The sequence below is a fragment of the Mustela erminea genome, chromosome 10 (genome assembly GCF_009829155.1).
Source record: "Mustela erminea isolate mMusErm1 chromosome 10, mMusErm1.Pri, whole genome shotgun sequence".
Classification (NCBI taxonomy): domain Eukaryota; kingdom Metazoa; phylum Chordata; class Mammalia; order Carnivora; family Mustelidae; genus Mustela; species Mustela erminea.
The window spans coordinates 54,902,058-54,922,990 of NC_045623.1; the positions used below are offsets into that span (position 1 = coordinate 54,902,058).

General features: G+C 34.0%; 1 protein-coding gene across 14 annotated transcripts in view; it reads right to left on the reverse strand.

The window, feature by feature from the left end:
* The window catches only part of MIER1 (MIER1 transcriptional regulator), a 58,421-nt gene that overhangs the window by 9,048 nt on the left and 28,440 nt on the right, over positions 1 to 20,933 (reverse strand). For 13 of the 14 annotated variants that reach the window (XR_004276217.1, XR_004276218.1, XM_032302482.1 and 10 more), the window contains 7 exons: positions 20,297 to 20,429; positions 17,721 to 17,785; positions 13,416 to 13,488; positions 6,982 to 7,133; positions 5,964 to 6,045; positions 4,737 to 4,831; positions 1,156 to 1,283 (listed from right to left, as the gene is read on the reverse strand). Coding sequence is in view for 12 of the 14 variants with exons in the window: in XM_032302482.1 (XP_032158373.1) it covers positions 1,156 to 1,283; positions 4,737 to 4,831; positions 5,964 to 6,045; positions 6,982 to 7,133; positions 13,416 to 13,488; positions 17,721 to 17,785; positions 20,297 to 20,429 (728 nt within the window). In the remaining 2 variants the exon portion in view is untranslated. The remainder of the gene's footprint in view (positions 1 to 1,155; positions 1,284 to 4,736; positions 4,832 to 5,963; positions 6,046 to 6,981; positions 7,134 to 13,415; positions 13,489 to 17,720; positions 17,786 to 20,296; positions 20,430 to 20,933) is intronic. The other variant, XM_032302473.1, reaches the window with a different exon arrangement.

The following is a 20,933-nucleotide window of genomic DNA, read 5'->3' on the forward strand; positions in this document are numbered from 1 at the left end:
TCTTCAGTGAAGTGACCAGAAGAGACACCTGTAAATGAACATGACCAGGAAACAGTCTAGCCTAGGAGTTTGCAAAGCACAATCAAATATGCATATAAGCACATCTTTCAAAGGCAGTTATTTGGCCAATCCTAAGAATTTTACTGGTACACACTGACCAAATGAAGTCACAACTCAGCATTATTTTTATTCTGTAAACAGCAGGAAATAATCAAGGATAGAATGGTAAAGTTTAATTACACCTTAGCCATTCATCAGCATTTTAGAGCACCTCAATGAGAGACAAAGGGTTCATTTAATACTTGATGTACGTGAGTAACAAATTATTAGTGGCAGCAGGGACAGTTTATTTTTCCAAAGCTAGACTGAATGAGGCTAAACGATTTTGGTGCATGACAACTGGTACAGGCATACAAAGCATTTTGTATGAAGCCTACATATAATAACCCACACTCCCTATTTCACTGGGAGTAAACTGAAGTTGCAGGACTAATTATTAAATACTTCTGTTAAAGGAAGTTTTCAAGAAATCAGGGAAAAGGGAAGTCACCATGGACATGTTCTTTCCTCTTTAAAGAACTTTGTAACAAAAAACAAAAAACTTTATAACAAAAAAGAAAATGAAATTTGACCTGATGAATTCTCTCTCTATATTTTCCCTTTTATACCAGCTATATCCAAATCTTAGTTTGGTTCCTGGGATCAAAAGTAGACTGGACAAGGAACGACACTAATTTCCATTCCTTTTTAAAGGGCCTTTATTAGGCAGATAGCCATACAGCTTAGGAAAAGAGTCTCTTTCCTATTCTCACTGTGCTCACAGTATTATTAAATTAAAACTATGTGCTTCTACTGAATGGAACAGAAATTAACAAAAACATGCTTTATCAGCTGTTATGATCCATTTTATTTCCTGAAAACATACTCTTACATTTGCTTTGATGCATTTATTGTCTCAAGCAATATTAATTGTAGTTCATAATCTTTCATAAGATACTGAAAAGTCCAAATTTCTATGAAAATATGTCTATAAATGGATACATTTAAACAAATGTAAACTTTTATCATACTGAAAAAGATTCTAAAAATTACAATTTTCTCAAGAAAAAATTCAAGAGCAAAAAATATAGGACTCAACAGAAAAAATACACTCACGTTACACCAGGATGAAGATTATATTTCTTTTTTCCAAATCGTGTTTGCTGAGCAAAGAAATCGTAACGTTCAGATTTTTTCCACATATAATAGAACGCTACACATTCACCAACTGACCTTGTTCGAACCTGTAAGAAACAGTTGTTTTTAAGAATCATCTCCTCCTTAAAGGAGTTATTTCATGAAAAACATCTGGGTCTGAAAATGAATCTGTATGTACCTTAAGTAATACATAATACATTATATAAAATATTAACACTGCAGCAACTTTCTTAAAAACCACACTTTCCAAACTCCCACTGAGAGAAATAATACACTGGCAACAAATCTTCAGATATTTAGTATTATGCTTTTTAAAAAACTATCATATTAATTTATCATAAACACTCCTTTATTGAAAATATCTGGAAGTGGCATTTAAGTTAAAATTAATATTATAAACAGTGTGCAGATACTTTTACTCACAGAGTACCTAGGGAGCCTACATTTAAAATTCCATTTAAAAGATTCTCTTAGTAGTCCCACCGGAGATCCAGACTCAGTTATTTTATTTTCTAGAAAGGCTGAGAATATTCCATAATGAGTTGGAAAGTACTGTAATAATGCCAATTCTAATTCATTGTTTACTAAGTTACTCCAGTAACTGTGCTATATTTGTGTGAATGAATGATTCCCCTTCCATAAATGTTCAGCACCAATGGGATTGGGAAATGATGTGGACAACTTGCCTCTTTTTCCTACTTAGCGTGGACAGCTGTGGTGGTGGTGGTGGTGGTGTGTGTGGTGTGGTGTGTGTGTGTGTGTGTGTGTGTGTGTGTGTGTGTGTATAAAATACTGGGAATTTAAAAGGAAAAAAAAGCCATCTCTGTGAGTGTTGGGATGCAAGACCATATTGCTCTAAGCCATAAATTTCTAATCCCGATATGGGTGTCCTGTGAGACTGACTGCACCTCAAGTCAGTTTGATGACATCCTCATTTCACTACTTGACATACATTTTTCTTTCTTTCCTTATGCTTGCACTTTACAAATTTGGCTCATGTTGCTTTAAGACTGAAAGCTATCAAGGCTTTTTTTCTTTTTTAAATAAGCTTCTCAAGCTCTTTTTCCCCCCTCCTTTAGAATCATCTTTCTATATAGACATAAGCAAAGTCAACTGTACTTTACTGAAAGCAAAAATTGGAAAGATATTTTGGGGGCATGCAATGTTGACAATATTATGAAAAATCTTCAATAAAGTAAGCCTAGAACTCATGATTAAGATTCAAACTTCAGGGCACCTGGTTGGCTCAGTGGGTTAAAGCCTCTGACTCCAACTCGGGTCATGATCCCAGGGTGCTGGGATCGAGCCTCACATCGAGCTCTCTGCTCAGCAGGGAGCCCGCCTCCTCCTCCTCTCTCTCTCTGCCTGCCTCTCTGCCTACTTGTGATCTCTCTGTCAAATAAATAAAAATCTTAAAAAAAAAAAAAAAGATTCAAACTTCAATTCCAGGTATAAAAACAAAGTCTTAATGTTTTCACTGGACCATTCTCCCTAAAGAGTAACTGTCCTCTTTCTGTTCAGTATAACTAGTACATTGGTAATAGATAGGTCAGTTGACTTCTACACGACTGAAATAGCACCATCCCAAATATTTATAAAGAAATGGTCTTAGTTTCAATATTATGTAAAAAGACTGTTTTGGCTAGTTGTTTCAAGTTACCTATTAAGTTTTTACTCCCTAAAAAAAAGGGATTTCTGGGGGCCTGGGGGAGGTTCTTGCTGCTGCTAGCTATCATACCAGCTAATCGCTCCCAGAGTCCCCTCCATAGATAATCCATCATGGTTTGGTTAATATAGTGTTTGAATCCAAACACTATATTAATCTAGGAATCTAGGAAATCTAGGAATGCTAGAAAACTCTTATCCCAAAATGTTGCTCCATTCAACTATGAAACAATACTTTTTTTTGTTTTTTTACAATCAGAAACCTACGTGTCTAGTCATCAGTATAATGCACCCCTTTCACAGAATATGCCCTATGCTTGAAGTAATCAGATGATCTGGACACAACACTAAGAGGTAGGATATACTTTGATACCAATACTAAGACTCAAAATTTCTTATTAGTCATTATGTCTGATGTCAAATACCAAAATGCAACAAGATAATCAAGAATAAATTAGCTAGGGGCACTTGGGTGGTTCAGTCGGTTGACCACCCGACTCTTGATTTAAGCTCAGATGATCTCAGGGTCATGCGACTGAGCCCCTTGCCAAGCTCTACACTGGGTGTGGAGCCTACTTAAGATTCTCTCTCTCTCTCTCTGCTCCCCCATGCCTGCACTCTCTCTCTCTCTCAAATAAAATAAACAAACTAGTTAATGAACAATATAAGTAAGAAAAATTAACTCACAGGATTTATAACCAACTATTTATAGAACATAAAATACTCTTAAATGTGCGGAAACAAATTAAGTGGACACCAATCACATCAAGATGTATAAAAAGAAGAATGTGGTGACAGACTACTGAGAACTCAGTCAACACCATCCTAGACAAGCCATCACTCAAAACTTAGATGCTCTCTTTAATGAAACATGTAAAGCCACACTCCTTGTCATTTCTTTTTGCTAAAAATGTGGCATTTATATAAACCAAGAAATTACTTAATTCCTCCATTTAAGCTGAGATTTTAATTTTGCACATTCTACTTTCCCACAGAAACAACACATCTTTCTATTCTACATAACTGTACAGTTCCTACTAAAAATCTCACCTGATTTTAGTTTTAAGAGAATTAAACCTAAAAATAAATCTGCAAGTAATTATGAAGTGCTTTTGGGTATACACCAACACTGTATAATTGGTATTATTAATATGGAATGATAAATGAATCATGTTAAGTAAAACTATCAAATTATAAAATTATAATGTATAATAAAGCTGATTTATTGAGATAGTCTTCTGGAAAATTAAATTTTAAAGCCAAATTAAATTTAAGTATCTGATTTTAGACACTCAGCACTTAAATAAACGTAAAAGATATTTTAATTGTAAATAATGTCACATTAAAAACATTTTGAAGTTTCAAGATTAAACACCAGTTCTTTAAAAAATCTGTCACAAGTTTGTGGAAAAAAAAAATTGAAGTAATTACACTGTATACACAGATTCCACCCAGAAGTTGATAACATAACAGGGCAATTCTTTTCCTTCTTTTTAAGATTTTTAAAAATTTTTATTTATTTGACAGAGAGAGAGACAGCGAGAGGGAACACAAGCAGAGGGAGTGGGAGAGGAAGGAGACTCCCTGCTGAGCAGGAGCCCAATGCGAGGCTCAATCCTGGGACCCTGGGATCATAACCTGAACTGAAGGCAGACACTTAATGACTGAGCCACTCAGGCGCCCATTTATCAGTGCAATTCTTAAAGGCTAATATCATGCACTGAAAAGTCACTTGCTAAACAGATCCCAGAAAATATAAGCACGTTTATAATTCCCTAAAAATATGTTAAAACATTTGAAGGTAATAAAAATATAAGATGATCTGCATTAACTAAATAACTTTTTATAAAAGAGAGAACATTATCATTACTTACTTTATTGGCCTGAATCAAATGAAAATCCTTTCCGTAGGCCTTTAGCCCTTGTTCAAAATTTCTACACTCTTCTTCTGTCCAAACAGATAATTCCTCTGACAAAATGAGGGAGAAAACTGTTATAAGCAATTTTCCCCTAAATAGTGCATATACACAGTTATAAATAAAAATATAAGTTTCTAATAACAATAAGGTAAGTATTTCACTCCTGAGCTCTATTACTGATGGCTACAAAAGATGAAGTAACAAAAATCCTGTGTTTAATAAAATTTTGGATGATTTGGTCCCTAATTCTTCATCCTAAACTTGGACCACCTTTCTCCTTTATGATCTAACTATATAAACCACCTTTCAATTCCTTAAATTCGCTATGTTCTTTCTCACTTTCGATTTTTGTGATGTTGTTCCTTTAGTCTAGAATCATTTTCTGCCTCACCACCCCCTTTTTCACCTAGCTAATTTGTTTATATCCGAGCAAAAATATCACTTTGTTCTAGAAACTTTCTCTAATGGCCTCTTTCCCCAAATCAGGTTAAGTCCTACTGCAATAAATTTTAATTATACCCTCTAATTTTCCTTGGAAGAACTCATAACTATTTTTCAGCTCCCCCTACCTAGGCTTAGTCTAAGCATCATGAGGGCAGGGCTTTGTTCACAATTATGTCCTCAGAACTTAGCAGGTCCTCCAATTTTTGCTGAATGACTAAGTATCTTGTTTGCTATGTAATGTCATATAGTGTTCTTAGTGAAGCAGGGTGGGAGTCAATTTAGAGTACAAAAACAAAAAGTTGGATTTTAGTTATGGCTTTGTTGTTTATAAATTATGTTTGCCTTAGCAAAGTTACTTCAGTTCAGAGACCTCAGTCTCATCATTTTGAAAGCAAAGTTACAACTGTCACATTCCAGAGTTCATAGGGCTATTATTAACAAAATCAAAAAAGAAAATATTTAATAAAAATCCCCTGAAATTGAAAAGCATCATGTATTTTTATTTTAATTGCCATATTTTCCCAAAAAGAACAAACAGTCTTAATCCCATTTCCCATAATGCTTGTTATATACAAGTTATTTAACAAGTTACAAGTTATTTATTATTCAGCAAATATTTACTGATTTCAGAAAGATCAGTATTATTAAACTTAGCATATACCTACACAGACTAAAGATTTTAAGTTTATTAAATTTCTGCTAAATCATGAAAACAAAAATGTATCTACACTTACTTACCTCTAGCTGCTTTTACATTAAATCTTAATCTTCTCAATGCTTCTTCTGTGTCAAAATTGCACTTAACCAATTCATATAATGCCTAGAAAAATAAAAGCCTTCACTATGTGACCCAGACTATGAAAAGTGCAAGGCTACAATTTCTTAAAAAAGTAAAAGCTCTTCCTGAATCCAGTATTTCTTTTCATCATTTCTGGAAGAAAAATAATTCTAGGTATGCAACAGAGCACTAAAGAAAAACAAATTCAATCTTGATAATTGACGCTTCTAATTATTTAGAAAGCAGGATAAGCAAATACTCTAACTTGGCAACTACAGTACCTCAGAAATTTAAAAATGAAAACTGTTCTATAAAAATCACAAAACCTGTCTTTTTGGCTTTTTTGCAGTTCCTATTCTAATTCTAAAAAAAAAGATAATGCTGTTATTAGGTTCATGGTAGGCACTGGTCTACTATATCCCTGATAACTTCATTCCAAATATGTACTCCCAACACTGATGGTATTTATACATTCTTAGGGATATCCAAAGGAACTTCAAAAATCCTAATAAAACGTATATGCAGGCAAAATGAGATACCAGATTTTTGTTTATTTTAGCTGAAATCATACTCATGAAGCGAGTATGTACACTAGCTATTTCAGATTCCCTGTAGATGACAGTATAGGAATTTTGGTGTCCAGAACAGTAACAGTGAATGTGACAGCACTTACATCTTATAAATGTAAATATATAAAACATATTAAAATATATGTGGTTAATTTATTTTGGGAAAACCTTTTGGTATTTTTTTAAATTGAACGTTTAAAAAAAAAAAAAAAAAGAGGCTGAATTATATTAGCTCCAGGTATTACCATATGGTGACTGGACAACTGTACACAGTATGCTATGCTCACCAGAGGGGTCACCATACAAGGTGACCTTATCACAATACCACTGAATATATTCCCTATGCTATACCTTTCCTCCCCATGACTTATTCATTCCATAATCAAACAGTTACTTCTTACTCATGTACCTGTTCATTGTCTTTTATGTGAGATCCTTCAGGAATTGCTTCTACACCTTTCTCATCACCTGTTCTTCTAGATGCATCCTTAAGAAATACAATCACTTTATCTTCTGGTAAGTACTCAGGGTCCCACAGGAGCTGATCATCATTTTCATATACTAAATTAGTAAAACATAATGTTAAAAAAATGCCAAAAATTGTTCAAGTTTGTGTTAAAACACTATCACTGACCAAATAACTAACACTTAAGAGCCAAAATATTGATTACTGAGAGGTAATACATGGTCCTAGTATTTGCCTAACTTTGTTCTTGGGCCATATTTATAGCCTAAATGATTTAAACAATCTAAACAGAGAGATGCCATTTGATAGCTCTTCACCGGAAAGCTAAGAGGACAGCTTGAGTTTACCAAGTCTAGGTCTCTCAGTTTGAAAAGCACCACCACCACTTACTATCTGTATGACCTTGGGCAAGTTACTTGCTGCTCTCTGCCTCATCTGCAAAAACAACACTATCACACAGGGTTGTAAAGATTTAAAGCACTTTAAAACAATTCTGGCACATATTAAGGTTCAATGGGTGTTAACTATGATTACTATTTTTTGAAATAGGAGGTCTAAAGGAATGTGCACCAAAAGTCAACATGGTTTATCTCTTGATGGTAAGATTTGGGATCATTTTTCTTACTTTTATATATTTTTTCTATGAAGCTTAAAATGTATTATAATGAACATAATTCATTTTCATAAAACGAGTCTTTCCTTTAAAAAAAAAAAAGCATTTAGCTTTTATCAGAATTTCCATTAGAATAAGATTAAAGCCTAAATGCTATCACAATTTTAAAAGTGAAAGGAAAGAAGGAAGACCTAAGATGAGAGCAATTCAAAAAGACAGGAAGATGGAAATACAGAGTTAAGGAATAGTCACACGATACAAAGAAATGCCAGAAAAGTGGCACCATCACAGCTAGGGGAAGAAAAGGTTTCCAGGAGTTAAATGCTGTTAAATGGCCAGTATGAAAACTGAAACAGGTATGCTGGATTTACTAACAAAGGAGGTAAATGTTTCAAGAGCTGTTTTTGTAAAAAGATGGAAGCCCAGGCCACACTGGAGATGACGGAACAGTAAATGGAAGGGGAAGAAGGAAAGCAAGCAGAGAACTCTTCAAAAGTTCAGTTGTAAGGGAAGAGATGGGGTAGCAGCCAGAGAGGAAGTATAGAGTTGAAGAAACTTTCTGGTTTTGTTGGTTTTAAACATAGGAGACAATAATTTGAATGCCAACAAGAAGGAGCCAGCTAAAGAAAAACTGAATTTAAGAGACAGAGGATAACTGAAAGTGTCAAAGTTCCTTGTGTTATAAAAAAGGAATTAACAGCCATTAAGCATGTTCTATATACCAGGCACTATGTTAGGTGTTTTCATATAAAATTACCTTGTTTCAGACTCCACCCCAACTATATACCCACACTTTAAAATATCCTTCTACCTTTCTGTTCCCTGAAACAGATACTCTTCCTTAAAACACAAGGACAATCTCAAGAAAATTTTCCTTAGTATAAACCTCATTCCTTTTCTAACCTGCTGGTACAATCCTAGTCAAACTCTAAATTGTAAAAATACAATTATTTTAAATTAATTAATACTATTGATTTTTGTTCTCTGCTTAGCCTCTGTTCACTGAAGCAGGTAGACTATACCTTTTGTGTTCTTGAGACTGATGGGTGAAAGTCTTACAAGGAAAACCTAAGAAACACGGAAGGTGGGTCCCTAAGTCCTCAGTGTTCTCCCACGTAAATATCCCTATATTGGGCTTATAAAACAAGCCTAAATGACCTGGAAGATATTTCTGGAATCATTCTCTAAGTTTCAGACTGCCACAGGATACAGATACCCTAGTTAAGCTGAATACACAAACATCGGCAGATGGCACCAAATGACAAGCCAGACCCTGACACTGAGAATACACCTAATTTTATACAATTACAACACACTGAAAGGTAATCACGGATGAGAACAATTAGCATTTCCATAGAGAATAAACCACTGCCTTTACTGCTTTCAGAAAGAGACCAAATTATTTTCCACTTAAGTTTCACGCTAACAAAATAGGACTTTTGACTGTGCTCTAAATAAAACAGGCAACACAACTGATATTTTATTAAGTGTCTATTGTAGAACTAAATGCCAAGAAATCAGAATATCAGAAAAATACCACTATGGTAAAACACACTAAAATACAAAGGAGAAATAACATCTATAAATATATGAAGAGAAAAACTCCATAAAAGCAACAAAAAGATACAAATACCCTTTATCATAATTACATAAAATGATATGAACATGCTGGATTTCAAAAGATCACAATCACTGAAATATAATAGCATCCTCTGAAACTATTGCTTTCTGAATGAATTACAAAGCCTAAACACTGAATCTTTAAAAAGGAAAAACAAATATATGATGGCAGATATAATTCATATGTGATTGCAAGTAAGTGGGAGTTTAGGAGACAAGAGCACACAAGTTTATTTAGGGAAGTGCTTATTATGGCACTTTTAAGTAAGAAGCTTGACAAACAAACAAAATGGGTTGTCAAAATAATTCAACGAAGTTCACTGGGTGCGTGTGGTGGTGGTGGTGGTGGGGGGGAACTAATGTAGAAAGCTGAGAAACTACCACAAAAAAACCACAAACTTCTGTAATCTGGGAAATTAATTCCCAATGAATAAGTTTATATTAACTTCCAGTTTTAGTTAAAAAAAAAAAAAAGTGTTATTTTATTTTTAATACCTAAGTAAAAACTCAACCTAATCAATATATTATGAGGATGCAAATGCCAATCTATAATCAGCTATGGTATAATAATGAGGTTTACAATAAAAATGATCTTAAAAGGTCACATTATGATTATTGACCTATATTTTAAGTTGTCCAGCTGAGGTTTTCCTATGTATAAGCTAAATGAACTGCCTTTTTAACATTATCAGCATCAACTAAGAAAAACACGTGTTTCAGTAACTTAAGAATTTGTCAAATGTTCATTAGAAATGACGATTTACATGGTCCTTTGCTATTCACTGCTTCCTAATTCCCAGCCATCATTTCCTTACTCTAAAACTCCATCAAGAAAGCATGAGAATTCAGCCAGAAAATACCTTAGCTCCTTTATCCTCTTGACCTTTATCCCTCTAGGTAGTCCAATTAATTCTCAATCAATCTAGTCCAGAGTTCTCAACCACAGCAGTACTGACACTTTGGGCAGATAGTTCTTAGTTGGGGAGTGGGCGTAGCAGCCCTCTCTGGGTTCTAAGATGTTTATCAGCATTCAATTCAGTCTCATCACAAAAGCTGCAGTGTTCAGTTCAGTACATGAAACAAAACACACACAGAACTGAAAAATCGTGCTTTTCATCTACTCAACACTTCTTTGGGAATTAAATCCTTTCCATCTGGTCTGAGTGGGGCAGACATCACACCCTGGATCCCCAAGAACAGATAAATGAGCCAAGGCAAGCCAGAATATTCACGCTTCTCTCTGGTCACAGTAATTACTTGGCTCAGTATGACTCAAACTAAGTCAACAGAGGTTCTCTCTAGGACTTTTGCGGGAACAAAGGTGGATGCGGAAGTTCTCATTTTTGTGGGTTCTCTAGCTACAAGGACAGTGTAAAGTGTAAGCCAGGAGCTCCCAGGAGCCATCTTAGCTTGTCTGGCAATAAATGAAAGAGAAAAAGGGGAGGGACAGCTGATATAATAATAACCCCGAAATCCAGTTATATTTGAAGCCACCCAGTTAAGCAATAGGTATTCTTTTTTTGCTGAAGATTCTTTTTTTGCTGAAAACTGAATTGCACTTTTGCCACTTTTAAGTAAAACAGCATAAACCAGTGCTTTCTGAAAATCTGAATAATAATAATTATACCTAAATAATGGGTAAGATTAATTATCCACTGAACATTAAGGTCACTCACTGAGCACTTACTATGTGCCAGACATGATGCTGTTAAAGTGACACATAAAAACATCACATGTAAATCCTCATAACAGGCTCTGTAAATAAATGCTTTTATAGCTGCTTTATAAATGAGGAGAAAAAGAAGCTAAGTAAACATGTTCAAGGCCCAATGCCTATGTACTTATCAAAGTTTAATGCCTCCATATCAGTTCTGTTAACATTATTCTGCACCTACCTAGTAACCCAGCCACCAAATGTTTACTATCTATGTAACAGAATCATACTAGGTATTAAGGATATAAAAATGAATAAAGAAATGGTTATAATACACTGTGCTGAGTTTAAGCACTAACTTACATAAATTTAGGAAATTGTGTAGTTGAGACCGTGTAATAAAGGTTCAAAGGAAAAGGACTCAAACACAATTGTAACAAATCTTATTTATAGCATTGTTTGAAACAGAAGTGATAACTGATGAGGAATATATAAGCTGCATGGAGTCTAGTAAAAAAAAGAAATCAGGAATCAGAGGGAAAAAAAAATCTATCAATGTCTTTCCAGGATACTCAGTAATAGGGCTTCCTTGTATCAGTGAAAAAATTCCAGTCCGTTTATACAGTGAAGGTATAAAGTATATTAGTTTTATGGCATTTTTATCAAAATCACTCAAATCAAATACTCTCCTTTTTGAATGTATGTTCACCAAACCAATGAAACAAATTCTATCCTCTAAGGGAAAGAATGCACTAATCATTAATATCCCTTTAACAGTTGTTTTCCAATCGTGTAGTTTACCTAAGTTTCACATGCGTTTGGTTTGTTTGCACAGGGTATCCTAAGTGGTGACAAACTCTGGGTATCATGACAAAAGTTTGAACTCCTAGAAATACAAAACTGAGGAAAGTCCCTCTACCACAGTGACCCCTCCCACGTAGTATCACCTGCTAAATCTAGTCTGATCCTCACACAATCTAAAATGTTTAAGTTCATATGGTAAGAAGCTTCGCAAATCATACCTTTCCTGAAAAAAAAAAAATGTATACAACTGCTTTCTAAAATTATAATAAAACTGAAAGCATTAAACCAAAATTTAAAACACTGAAAATTAGAGATCTTGATCATTTACTGTGACATCTGACAATACAAACATGTTAAAATAAAACAAAACATATTGAGATAAGTAAAACTACCTTTAGCTCTAACACTAACCTGCCACATATAAAACCAAGATACTTTCCTACCCACCTACAAAATACAAAATTTTCTAAGATAGACACTGTTATTTTTCATAGTCAAAACTTTAAAAAAATTTCATAAATTAGAACTAATGGCTAACTTTCAGTTCTTTAGTTGGAGAAAGAATTCCATGGTGAACATGTACTTATCATTATATAGCATATAAGGAAAGCATAGTATTTAAAAATTCAATGACAAAAATAAATACAAATGCCAATGGTTCACTTACTTTTGCACACAATTACAATATACTGATAAAACATATGCAGAAAATTTCACTATGTAACAAAATCACTCCATATCGGTACCTTTAATGTTCCTGTATGTTGCAGGAATTAACTTGAAAGCACAAGTTATTACTGGTGTGTTAAAACATTTTTGTATCACTAGAATTTACTGGCCTGTGCTGTTCCTTTACTGCCTCTATTTACTACTTCCCTGAAGTAGTACTTCAGAAGTACTTAAGTACTTAAGAAGTACTTAATACATAAAGGAAGTTTTGGGAGAGAATATTAAAAAGGAAACAAAAGAATTCTACAACTTCGAAAGGCTCTGCCTATGTAAACTGAAATGTGAAGAAAACAACTGAAATAAAAGAAATGAAGAAAAGACTTCTAGCACTGAATGATCTCATACTACACTGAACTTCTTAAACACGCACACGCAACATTCTTTCTGGAACTCACCCTAAGCAAATAATTGAAACGGACCTTAAATATTTTATGCTGCTGGAAGTTGAAGTATTTATGACTTACCTTACAATTTTTAGATAAAATGATGGAAAAATTATGTACAAGTTAAGTATAGAACTTGTTTCCCAAATTATTTTACAAATAAACAAATAACAAAGTACTCAATTTTAGTAAAAGTTTCAATAAAGTGAGCTTTTTATATCATTGTTTACTTGAGTTTTTTTTAAAACCTAACAACTTCCCTTGACATAAAATAACTTAAATTTAAATTATACAGGTTATAAAAGGCTATTATTTAAAATATGAAAAAAAAAAGAAATAAAAAGCTGGGATGTTTTAAGTCACTCAGTATTAAAAAGGCATTCATTTTTTCTTGTTAGATTTCTATGGACAAACTGGAAAAAACAGTAAACATTTCTTCTTATAGAAATAATGAAGAGTCCTCTTTCATATATCAACAGAGTAACAAATTGTCATGATCTTATTCCATTATAAAGTAACAGTTCATCACTTCAAAAGCATGAATATAAGCTGTATAACTTTATTAATAACCCACCTTTTTCATTTTCTTTGTATCTACAAATGCCAACTGGAATCTCTGCTTGAAACATGGAGCCCACCATAATCTCCTATTTAAAAATAACATGACACATTAGTTAAGATCTAGTAACACAGATTTTATATCCATTTTCTAGCTTTACCATCTTCCTGGGTTTGTTCATGGTTTCTCTGTCATAAAAGACACAACCAGTTAACTACCTCAGAGGAGTATTATGAGGATGAATGAGTTAATAATAGGTAAGAGCTTGGATATGATTGGATGAAAACATTAGTAATAATGGGGTATAATGCAATATACACAATGAATACAAACTTTACTTCAAAATACGGAGAAAAAGAAGTAAAAATGAATTCTTATAATTCAATTAAGATAACTGCAAACACCCTGAAAAATAGAAAATCCAATTCAGGTCCTTTAAGATACTTACAATCTCAACTATGGACCATGCATGAGTCAGCATCATCAGGTCACCTGGGAAACGGTTAGAAATATAAATGCTCAGGTTCTACCTGAGACCTACTGAACCAGAAACTCCAGGGATGGGACTCAGCAAATAGTGTTTCAACAAGCTGTCGGGTGATTCCAACACACACTTCAGTCTGAGAACCACGGATTTAAGGTAAAGAAAGTAACAAAAAGGGTTTGTATAAAGCTCAGTAGAGGGGAAATGGATGAAACTCCAAACCAAATGGATAAGCAGGTTAGTGCCTGACTTTCACAAAACAATACAAAATGAAAAAAGTAACGTCCCCAAAACATAATTAAATGTTATTTTAGGAAATGTGGTCATCAAATCCATATAGTCAAATCACAAATCAGAGGAAACTTGCTGTTCAGAATCTGAATCACAAATCAGAGGAAACTAGCTGTTATGAGATCACCACTGATGAGATACTACAAAACAGAGGGACCAAGATTACACAGACCCTCCCTTATCTGGTGGCTAAATGTTAGGAAAAAATTTATTACATTTTCAAAATAAAGATGTAGGCAGGAAAGGTAGAAGTTTAAGGTAACAGTTTAACAGTTTAAATAACAGCTGAGGGGTGCCTGGGTGGTGCAGTCAGTTAAGCATCCAACTCTTGGTTTCAGCTCGGGTTGTGATCTTGCGGTTGTGAGATGGAGCCCTGTGTTGGGCTCTGCCCAGAGTCTCCTCCCACCCATGTGCTCTCTCTAAAATTAATTAAATAATTAATTAAAAAAATAAGTAACAGTTTAAGTAATTCTTACCATTTGAAAAGGTCCTTTCTCCTATTTTTGCCAACCTACTGATACTAAGATCTCATTTTATCTGGTATAACTCCAAAGACATGCTCTGTGTAATTAATTTATTGCTACAACTATATAGGAAAACCAGTCCATTTTCTAAAAAAAGTATCACATACAAATTTTCTCTGCTCTTAAAGGAGAACTTTAACCTTTCCAGTATAAAAAAAAGAGCACCCTATTACCATTTCTTGTGCCTATTTTAACTTTATTCACCAATTCCTACCAGAGAATAGACAATTATGTTAGCAATCCTCTCTGTCTGAGGCACCTGTAAAAATATCGATGCCTGGATCCATTCCAGACCAGTTAAAATTAGAAATCTCTGGTTGAAAGCCCTGGTAATCAGTATTTAAAAGTTCTCTAACTGATTCTAACACGGAGGCAGGTTTGAGAACTTTTGGACTAGTATAAAAAAAAAACACTTCCTTTTTCCTACTGAGTTTAGGACACTTCTTTTTATCTGCAGATTTGTTCTGAAGGGAAGGGAAATAGGACTTAGGAGCATTATCTATCAAGTGTCATATGTATAATTTTCATTAAATCCTCACCAACTTCAACAAGGCTAAAATTTTTATTCTTGTATTATACCTGAGATGACATTCAAAGAAATTGTTCTTCAGGAATGCACTATTAATAAGTTCTGAGGCTATAAACTGGACTCAAATTTGATTTCAAGGCTGTTTCCTCTACCCTAGTTTCTAAAAAAATTCAGTATCTTAGAAGACACAGAAGATGAATCTGAATCTTGACAAATTTTACTACAACAAAATCATACTAAAACAAATAGTCTGGATTTACTGTGGCCTGTTTTATTACATAATTTTCCTGAGGAAGGGAATATTCCTCCATGTTCTTCCTACTCTGAGCTTTTTTTTTTTTTTCTTTCATTAAAAATAAAATTTAAAAAAATTAAATTAAAATTTTCATTAAAAATAGTAATACTCAATACTACAATCAGTACTTACTCAAATATTCTATGGTATACTTTTATACAATTTTATACAATTTATTTGTATAATTGTATATTATGGCATACTTGTATACAATTTAAGTTGAAGAGAAAGTTTAAGAGAACACAGCTTAAGAGAAAAGATATATAAACTTGAATATATGGTAGAAAGTAACAGTTTAAGATGACTTCTAAGGTTTATAGCTCTTCATAATTTCTGCATGGTATAGGAATCAGAAAAAAACTGTGGAGTAAAGAATGCTTGCCCAAATGGGCAAAAATAGTGGGTAACTCTGTGGTTCTTGTTTTTAGTCTTCAACCCCATCATTCATTCATCATTCATTCAAATTAATTAACACATAATGCACTGGGCTAACCTTCCCTTACCATTCTAACCCACACCTTCCTTTATCATTCTAACACACTGAGAGTTATCTTTTTTGTCTACACATATTTTTTTAAATTTAAATTCAATTAATTAACAAATGTATTATTGGTTTCAGAGCTAGAGGTCAGTGATTCATCAGTTGCATATAACATGTTCATTATAACACGTGCCCTCCTTAATGTCCATCACCAGTTATCCCATCCCCCCACCCCAACCCTCCAGCAACCCTCAGTTTGTTTCCTATGTTTAAAAATCTTTTGATTTATCTCCCTCTCTGATTTTGTCTTGTTTTATTGTTTCCTCTCTTCCCCTATGCACCTCCGTTTTGTTTTTTAAATTCCACATATGAGTGTGACCATATGGTAATTGTCATTCTCTGACTGACTTATTTCACATAATATGGTAAGATGTCTCTGTCTTCTAAACATCTCTTTGGAAATCCAGAAATGGATCAATTCTGGCAGAAGCCCAAAATCCTTGGGTAGCCCAGTCTGAGTTCATTTGAATACTTCATTATACCTAATAGAAACTCTATGATATATTCTTTTATTTTAATTAGCAAGGATGTCAGCTCCTTTTTTTTTAAGATTTTATTTATTTGTTAGCGCGAGAGAGGTGGAGAGCACAAGCAGGGGGAGCGGCAGGTAGAGGGAGAAGCTGGCTCCCTGCTGAGCAAGAAGCCCAATTTGGAACTTGATCCCAGGACCCTGGGATCGTGAGCAGAGCGGAAGACAGACAATTGACTGAGCCACCCAGGCGTCCCCCAAAACCAAAAAACTTTAAACCACCACCACCACCACCAAAAAGCCACAGCAAAGGCTCAAAACTATTAATGAATTAACTAATTAAACAATCATGACATAAAAAGTGCAGAAAGGCCACTTGATTTGATGATTAGAGCTATTCTGCTTCCAAAAAAAAGACTGTTTACGCACTAAACAGCAAAAACAAAACAAAACAAAACACTCAATGGAGTTTTTAAGAGCAAAATTGAGCGAGCTATCTCAATAAGAATGACATCATTTTTTCTATAAAAATGATCTGGTCTAATAAATTCTACCTGACACTTGACACATTTTCCTAGTAAGTTCAACTGTTTTGCAACAGCTTAAAATTAATTTTTACTTACCTGTATAATTTGTACAGTTATACAATTTTATAATTAAAAACGTGTCAATATGTAATCTTCAGATTCATTTTAGAAATTACATTATGCATAGTTATCGAGAAGCTCAAATCTGTCTCTTCACCCAATATGTTTTGAGTTGTAAATACTGATATTAATATGGGATGGAAAAACTTACAATCTAAATTATTAAACAAAATCTACTTAACAGAATCAAAGCCTCAACTGCTTTCCCAAATATATTAAAAAAATTTACTTGTGATACTTTTTAGAGTGCAATGAAAATCTAAATCAGCACTAGTTCAAAATTTCACTTTCTGTTGGTGGTTTGAGACTGACTTGCTCAAAAAAGTCAAATTCTTTCTAAACCATTATATTATTTTATTAAAAAATAAGTACTTTTCTTACCTCAATGTATTAAGGGGAAAATCTGAGTATCTACCAAACATTTAAATGTCACAAAAGGGCTTACCTCAACTTTATCAATATATCGCTAGGAAAATATTAATCATACTTGCTTTTTAATATTAATTTACCTAAACTTTGGGAAACTATGGCTCTAACTACCTTTTTCCAGTCTTCTGATGGAATATAATCTTCATCTTCTTCAGATTCTTCTTCTATTTCGCTATCTACAACAATAAATAAGACAATATACAAAATGTTTATCCTGTCCACATCTGTATATCTGTATATTATTTTTACATCTACCATTAAACATTTAAGAAGCCCTAAAAGTATTTGCACAATAGGACCAAGATATTTCTGATCAAAAAATACTCTCTCAGTTTAAAACAACGCAAAACAAAAAACCCATAAACTTTCTGGGACAATTCTAATCTTAGAAAACTATATTCTCAGTAAATGATTACTTCCAAAAATTTAAGAAAAAAATTGAATTAGCAGATCAAAATAATCTGTTCCCAAACCTAATTCTTTCTTCCCTAATAAAAGGAGGATTTGGACAAAACAAAAATTGGTTTCCAATCAGTGCTCCTTGAGACACTGAGAACTTTGTAGCAACACTTTGGAGAGAATGTGAAGGGAAGGCTACGTATGAAAACTTCCATCCTCCTCAATCCAACCTCTGATTTATTCAGAGCAGGCAAAGAGCCACTTGTTTATACTCTGGAGTAAAAATGTTTTTACGTAAAGGGGTAGGAAATCTGAAAACAATTAAACTGTCAGCATCTTCTCAAGTATAAAATGGTATACAAAGTTCAAAAGGGTAACACTACATATAAAAATTAAATCTTTCTATGGAAAAGCTAAGACAGCTTCCGTGCATACATCCCAACTAAAATACCAGATCAGAAGTATGAAATAAATACCATTTTAAGATTCAGTCACTTAAAGAGGCGCCTGGGTGGCTCAGTCGGTTAAAACCTAAGACCTTTGGCTCAGGTCATGATCTCAGGGTCCTGGGATAGAGCACTGTATCAGGCTTCCCCGCTCACCAGGGTGTCTGCTTCTCCCTTTCCTGCCCCACCCTACTCATGCTTTCTCTAATAATAAAATCTTTAAAAAAAAAAAAAAAAAGATGCAGTCACTTAGCATCCCACTTTTAAACAAACTTTGGTAATTTACCTAAGAAGAAAAAGGAAAAATACCAGACTTTCTCTAAACTTAGTATTAACATAGTAATTTCAGTAACCAATCTCTCCTTACACTGACAGATTTTTCAACTGGACCATATCTTTGACCAAAACTCACAATGAAGTACCATTAGCAGTACTACATTCACTTTTAAAGTAAATATGTATCAGAAATCATTCACATGAAGCAATAGCCATGTTCATCAGTTACAACACTGCTCCACTTCATGAGAGGTTATTGCTCTTCAAGTGTTTTTTTCTTTTAAACCACAGAAATTCAGACCTCAAGTTTAAACCAGTAACACTAATGGTTGCCTTTTTCTTATCAAAGAGCAGTCATCCAGAATAATGATTCCTGCTTAGAATGAAATACCATGGAGCAGATAAAGCATGCAAATATTCAAGATACATACATTAAATGTTGTTTCAACTACTGCACATCTCTGACTAGATCACAACTGTAGTAAATTTAGCAGCATTCTTTCTGTGTATGACATACTCTCACCTCAAGAGGAAAGCAGTTCTTGAGAACTGGGGGCCACTGATTAGAGAAAGCAATGCTTATGAAATAGCTAAAAAAGGCTAAGAGGCAAAGAAAGTAGAAAATGAAAACTAAGGAAATGACTAGGAAAAATAATGATAATTATGAGACAAATTAAATCTAAGGAAGTGTTGGGGGTTAAAAAAAAAAAACAACAACAAAAAACACATTTTTTCCCACAGGAGCCTGCCAGTGGGGAACAAATTGATGGACGGTTTACTGGACATGGATTTTATTTAAGTAATCTCCACCCAACATGGGGCTTGAACTCACAACCCTGAGTTCAAGAGTCATGCTCTTTACCGACAGCCAACCAGGTGGCCCTGGAATGTCATCCTTAAGAGACATACGCATAGGCTTAGATATCATCAGACAGCTTTAAAAAACTCAGGTCAATTTTATGGAGCCAATAAAACCCTTTGGAAATGCTGGTCTGACACCTTGCTTACAGAGCTCCCCACAGCCTTACCAGACCCTGCTAACAAACACTAGCTGTATCTGCAGAAGTCTGGACTCAAGGACAACTGATATGGTTGCAGCCTATGTACAAGCAAGGCCCTGGATTCCTTACCTGAGAGAATGAGCCTAAGACCCTATCCAGGTTATACCAGCTCTCAAAGCATACCTATAGCCTCTTCTCCTTGTCTTAAAATAACCTCCTGACATTGGGGACTCAATTTTGCCTCATTCTGATGTCAAGTCTCCACCCCAAAGTAAATATGGGAATATATGGTTAAGAAAAAAAGAAAGAAAGAAACAGAAAAGACTAAGAAAAAAAGAACACATTCAAAATCAAGTAGTAAAGTGACACAACAATCTCTGCAATCTACTCAGGGACAATGGGGCTCTAGCACTGCTAAGTGAATAACCTAGAACAAAACCCATTTACTGTTTAGCCAGATTTCAGAGTAAATGAATTCAAACAGGTGAGTGAAAAACAACTGGCATTTTACATCATACATTAAATAGTAAAAATTATCCAAACAACTGAAACCAATGATTCTTACTTGTATCGAAATATTTACATCGACGTGGGCGGATTATTTCTTGGGCATCTTGAGAAGCAACAGATTGTGATGGATCATCATTGGAAGACTGAGTTTCATCCTCTTGACCTGATGAGTCCTTTATATTCTCTTCCTGTGAATAATAAATTAAATTTAAGATGTAAGGAAAATTACTGCAGATGAAAGATTAGAGTATTCCAAATACAACTAGAAGACTAAAGTAAAAACACTAAATGTAGGATAGTATTCTGGATTGGAACCTGGAACAGAAAAAAGGACATGAGTAGAAAAACTGGCGAAATCTGAATTGTCTATAGTTTAATTAATAGTATAGCACCAGTATCAATTTGTATTTTTGATAAATACACCATGATTACATGAGATGTAAACTGGGAAAGTTGGCTGAAGAGTACATAGGAACTCTACGTTATTTTTGAACCTCTCAAGAAATCTAAATTATTTCAAAACAAAGTAAGAAAATTGAATATAGAACTACCAATTAGCCTTTTAAAACAACAGTGGTTTTTTGTTTTTTTTTTGCGTTGGTACAAATTTGTTTAGAAGAAGCACTGAAAAGAAATCTGGAATGACACAGATGAAACTATTGCTTTTCAGGGTAGATTATAGGGGACTTCCA